General features: G+C 36.0%; 1 protein-coding gene across 1 annotated transcript in view; it reads right to left on the reverse strand.

Annotated features, from left to right (window-relative positions):
• The window catches only part of INTU (inturned planar cell polarity protein), a 57076-nt gene extending 51473 nt beyond the window's left edge, over positions 1-5603 (reverse strand). The window contains exons 1-2 of the mRNA XM_045552310.1: positions 5416-5603; positions 220-758 (exon numbers count right to left, since the gene is read on the reverse strand). Of these exons, the coding sequence (XP_045408266.1) occupies positions 220-758; positions 5416-5561 (685 nt within the window). The 5' untranslated portion in view covers positions 5562-5603. The remainder of the gene's footprint in view (positions 1-219; positions 759-5415) is intronic.
• Positions 5604-6000: the final 397 nt, after the last annotated feature.

Genomic DNA, 6000 nt, shown 5'->3' on the forward strand with positions numbered 1-6000 from the left:
CAGACATGTATTCAATGCACTGAAGTGGTTCTTTTAAGGATGCCATGCCTTGCAGTATACCCTTTGTACCATTTCATTACCATACCAAATATCATTAATCAGTCCTCAATCTGTAGAGACTCTATATATAATTCCGTTTTTTATCACATCCCTCACAAAGCATCATCATTAATCATGCATTTCTGTAAACAAGGAGCAATGTTCACCAGCAACACTTACCAATTAGTATCTGACCACTCTTCATAGCAGAGCCTCCTGGCAGTAGGCCATGGACCACAAGCCTCTCTCCATCACCCTGCTTTCCTGTTCTTCTCCAGCTCCACTTGGTCTGATGAATAATTCCAACCAGTACTTCCAGAAGTTTGAGTTGCTCTTTGGCTTTGGTGACAGTTAGCTTTTTGGGGTTTACATAAACATTCACATCTTTGTACCGCTGTTGGACAATGACTCCTGTCTTCTGATTGGACTGATGCTTTAGAATGGATACTGGCCCACTGTCGTTGCTATTTTTTTTATTGTAGCGCTTCGGTAAAAGTCTTTTACTTTTTAAAATTTTAGTAAACCGCTTGAGTTTGGGTTCATATTTTTTTCGTTCTTTGTAATCGTCCTCTTCAATGATAATCTCATTTTCACTGAACCTGACATGGTTCACAGTTGGTATCTCAGGAAGGAGGCTTTCCTCTTCATCTTCACTCAGTTCCAAATAAAACAGCTCTCCATTTTTCTGCACACTGTCCAGCCATTCAGGCTCAAGGTCACTATGAAAGAGAGAAAACATAATCTGAATAGCAGCTCAACATAAGAAAAATTTTTGTCTTCCCATTAGGAGGGCAAGGGTGGAAGCTAAGGGGAAGGGAGGTGAAGAGGAATGAAATTTCTTTATTTCAAATTCTCCTTACTATTTCTAATTTACTATGAGCATCAACATTATTTTCTGTAGAATGGTTTTTGTTGAGCCTTGAAGAATGGGAGTTGGGGAAGAGGGAATCAAAAAGGCACAGTGATATAAAGGAAAACCAGTAAAAAAGGAGATGGTCTTCTGGAATCTATGAGTTTTTTAAAAAAAAATTAATGCAGACACTGTGTAGCTATTGTTCACTTTAGACAATTCTATATTGGACAATAATTTACATTAGCAGTTGATTATGCAATTATATCTATAGAAGCAAGCCATTTGGAAATTTTACATGAAAACATACTGTTTGCATAGAAATTATTCAGCATGGCTGTCAGGTTAAAATGAAAGTTAATGCCTACCACTATTAATAGACTTTGTTTATATAATAAATTTTCAAAAAAGAAACATTCACCTCACCATGAACTAAAATCTTTGCTGAAAACAACCTGTTTAAGATTGCAGCTAATATAGTAATGATCACTTCTATAGTCTATAATTTCTGTAAAACTCCCTTTTATGAATAATTATAGTAGGAAAAGTAAATCACATATTACATAATTCATCATGTGATTGTAAAAAAAGTTTTAAATGGGAAGTAGGCCATTGAAAAAAACCAAAATTACTGCTATTAAAAGGACTGAAATAGCATTAAAAAACAAAAATACTCAGGGTAACAAAACTAATCACAAACTCTACCAATGTTATGAACAGTTTACCTTTCAAACTGCTATTCTTTAAAGCGAAACTGATTACAGTGGAAAAATTAACATGTAGGGAATCTTTTCAGAAACATGAGCTGTAACGTCCTGGCCCAAAAGGGTATAATTTGTATTCTAATCATTCAGTCATGATTAGAGAAATTTCTGTTTTCTACATGTTTATTAGCAACTTCAGTTCTTTTGATTTACAAGTCACATGTTTCTTTCTAAATACTTTGAAAATTAGTCCCCAAAATGTACTATTCTGTTACTCAACTCTGAAAACTAACCACTGCTCTGGTCTGTGGCTGGTCATTAATATAGAATTTTCAACTACATATGACTCACTTTTTTAAAAAAGGCATGGCAAGCTCAAAAATCAAAGCTCACATTTTTGGGGGCTTTACTGGTTCCCAGTGCATGGCTTCATTTTAGGCAATAGGTACCACTTACTGCAGATTATTAACCATGTAATAGTTGTTTCAACCATACCTATCTGCACCCAGATAGATCAATATTTATATAACTCTGCAGTTTTACTCTTGAAAGTCTAAATAAGTGTGTCCCCACCATAAACATTTAGATAACAAAAGTACCCTAATTTTAATTCTCACAATATAAATACCATGATTATACATAAGTTACTTATCAAGATCGATATTATCAATTTAAACAATGAATAAAGTTTATCTGCTTTTTAATCTTACCCTTTTAATCTGGTATGTTATTTAGATTAGTTATGTGACCCCAAAGAAACTTTTCCCACTTGCTAAACACGAAGATGGTTCACCCCAATGTCTAAACTTTGAATGTGTAGGAAAAACATTTGAGACACACTTAAAAAACACCAGGATTTTGAAAATGATTAGGTGAGAAGATGAGAGAGAGAGGAAGAGATTAATGTTGACTATATTTCTAGTTGGTGACCATACTTTCATGCCTTTTATGCATACACATGCACAGACTCATTTTATATAAATAGGAACATAATTATCCATACAAGTCATTTTCCCTTCTTACCTCTCTCTGACATAAACACTGTTAAAAATCCATGCTTTTATAATCATATAAAAACATATATAGGGTTATTCTGTCATTGTTTTGAAAAAGCAGAATCATTATATATATATTACTTAAAGGCATATACTTAACTTTATAATTTCTCTCTTAACAATACAGTTTAGAAATATCTAATGGCTATATACTATTCCCTATCAGGGATACAGCACATTCGGTTATTCACCTACTGATAAGCTTTGTGTTCAGTTTTTGTTTTTTTTTCCCCCTACAAAGTTTTAAGAACCATCCTTATATACATTTGCTTATATAGGTCTTTACCCAAAAGATTATACTAATTCATATTTTCACTAGCAATGTATGAAATCCATTTTCTTAACATCCAGATTTTTAAAAATATTTCACTTTAAGAAGAAATTAAAAGGAAGATAAGAAAGATAGAAATAAAGACAAAGGAATGTACAAAAGAGATCTCACACAGAGAAACTACATGTATACTGAAAAAGAAATGAGGAATCAAGGAAGAGTTGGATTCAAATTCTGTTCTATTATGTTTTAACCTTTCTAAGATTGATTGATTCTAAACTTGAGTTTTCCTCTACTCGAAAAACAGATTATAGCTACCTCACAGGGTTTCCAACAGCAAATAAAATAATGTTGAGTCCTGGCATGGTAGTGCCAAATAAATGTCAGTTCTCTTCCTCCTGCCTTTATTAGATGCAGCTTTTGTGTTTCTGCATTTTTCTAACTGGCACTAAATGAAGATGTCTTTAATGACAGTTTGCCAGGTTCCAGGCTAGGTGCTAGTTAACCAAGAAGCAAAACTACGCACTGCCTTTAAGACCCCTGCACTTCAGTATTCCTGGAAGGTTCCTTATTCCTATTCCAGAAGATTAATTCTTAGTTAGATAAGCACAAGACATTGGTCAATGGGTACAAAGTTACCGTTAGATAGGAGACATAAGCTCTTGTGTTCTATTACACGGTAGGAGAAACTATAGTTAATAATACTGTATTGTATATTTCAAAATAACTAAAAGAGAGGATTGTAGATGTTTTCAGCACTAAAAAATGATAAATGTATGAGGTGATGAATATATTAAATACCCTGATTTGATCACTACACAAGGTATACATGTATCAAAATCATTCAAGATGTGTTCCTGATGTAGGACACATCTATCTTCACTGGCACTATGCTAAAAATGATCTCATTCCCTGTACCACATTTCCCACCTCCAGTCCTCTCAGCTAAACGGGGCATTCTTATACATCACTAAGTTAGGCATACGATCTAACCCTGGCAGAACAAAAATCATAGACTAGCGAAATATTTTGTGATAGGGCTTTACTGTACCTTTAAAGATGTCAGATCAGACAGAGAGCTAATCAAATAGCTAAAATGCTAGTCAATGGCTCCTTCAACCCAACCCACTCACCAGTATTAGCTCTGAAGCCTCCCAGGGGATGATTCCACGTGCCAGGTTAAGATATTTTGCACCAATCTAAAACCTTCTTTAACAAACCTAAAACAAACTATTAAAACAGCTCTACCAGAACATACCCTAATGTAAGTTTACCTCAAAAATGATAAACTTTTAAATTCTGTATTAACAACCACATGCAGTTCAGTTATGAAGCATGTATGAAACAATAATAACTTTGAAAAAAGAACATGCAGATAGTTAACTAACTAGAACCTTAAAAGTTCAGGGTATTTTATATGAATTGATATGTAGTATAACTTCCTTAGTAAGTTTCATGTAAGCCATGAAATATAACAGATAACTCTTATCTCTTTGCTTTGACGAGAAAGATTAAGGTTCGCATCCTTAAGTATTTGATTAAAGAGTGATTCTGTCCAAGCCAGGAAGGCCACCTTTTGCATTGGTGACTGCAGCTTAGGGAGGTAAACACCTAATACCATAAGGGAGGAACACAATTTAAGCCTTCCTAGTCAGATCAACAAATCAACCCTCACGTTCTACAAATCAAGAAGGGGTAGACATAAAATCTGAATCATGAGAAGACTTGAAATTTAGACCAGTAAAACATTTTACACAGGGATTTACTATACTTTTACTTTTAGGAGGACAAAGGTACTTGGAGTGATTAGCGAGTGACTGATGTAGAAAGCTCAGTGATTATTTTTTAAAAACTAAAACATCATACATACATACACATATTGTGGATCATGAAATATTTGAAGCAACAAGTTTTTCTATCACCAAGGTCCTCATACTGGTCCTAGGAAACAGAATTAGCTCATTTATTTTCATCTCATCAAAATTAAGGTGTCCCATGCTGAGAGGTTGTCCCTGATGGTAAGACTATGGGCGGACATTCTTTCTGTTATATAGCTATTCATTTCCATAACAGCAAAAAAATCTACATAATTTTTATAATAGCTTTATAAAATGTGTGGGGTGCCCCTCCACTCAATACTAATTAGGTTAAGTCACAAAGATCATAACACCAGAGAAGCAAGAAGACACTGCAATAGGAAGAAAGAGTTTATGAACAACCTAACAAATAGATCCTCGTATAGCATAGAACCCATCACAAGGAAGAGACCTTTCTCATCCGAGAAAAATAAAAAAACTAGTTTTTTTTTATGCAAAGAATGGCATCGTTATTTCTGCTCACAACACCATACATCTGAAACGTGGTGTAAACAAACCCCTTTTATAGAACCTCAAATACTCAATTCCAACCGCCAACACCCTTATAGTCCCTCCAGGCCACGTGTATACACTCCAGATTGAAGGGATGTAGTCAATTGTCCCTCTTTGAGAACCTTACTCATAATCGCTACTCGCTGAGGAATATGAATCCGAGTGGCTGGCCCGATCTTCAGAATCACAATACTGATCTTCTTCTTGTGAAGAGGGGTCTCCAGGAAGCTCTTCTGGGCTCGGATGTGAATCGCACAAAGCTGGAGAAGCCATCGTTAGGGAAACAGCAGCTACAACTACAGTAACTCAAATCTCGCAGGGCAGGCACGCCAGGGCCGCCATATTGCCTCTGCTTGGGAAGAGACAGAGGCCACGTGACCACCAATCCTTAGCTGCAATTGGTGGCAGCTCGGGTTGCCAGGGAGACGGGGAAGCTTCCCAGAGAGAACTGAAAGGAGCCAATGAGATGAAACTTTGATGAGGGCGTCTCAGCTGGAAGAATGGAAGCCGCTTAAACTTCAGCGTTTACGTTTCCCTAAACGCTCTACCTTAGAGCAGCATAACTTACTATAACAGGCGGAGACCCACTGTTTTTTTTTTCTCTTTGTCTTCTGGTGCTGGATATCTTCCACTTTGCACTTTGTCCTGTGTTTCTATGCAGAACAGGTGGCTGTCCAAAGCCTTAGAGGCGCTCAGCCTGAGTTTCCCTCGA

Source organism: Lemur catta, chromosome 5, assembly GCF_020740605.2.
Source record: "Lemur catta isolate mLemCat1 chromosome 5, mLemCat1.pri, whole genome shotgun sequence".
Classification (NCBI taxonomy): domain Eukaryota; kingdom Metazoa; phylum Chordata; class Mammalia; order Primates; family Lemuridae; genus Lemur; species Lemur catta.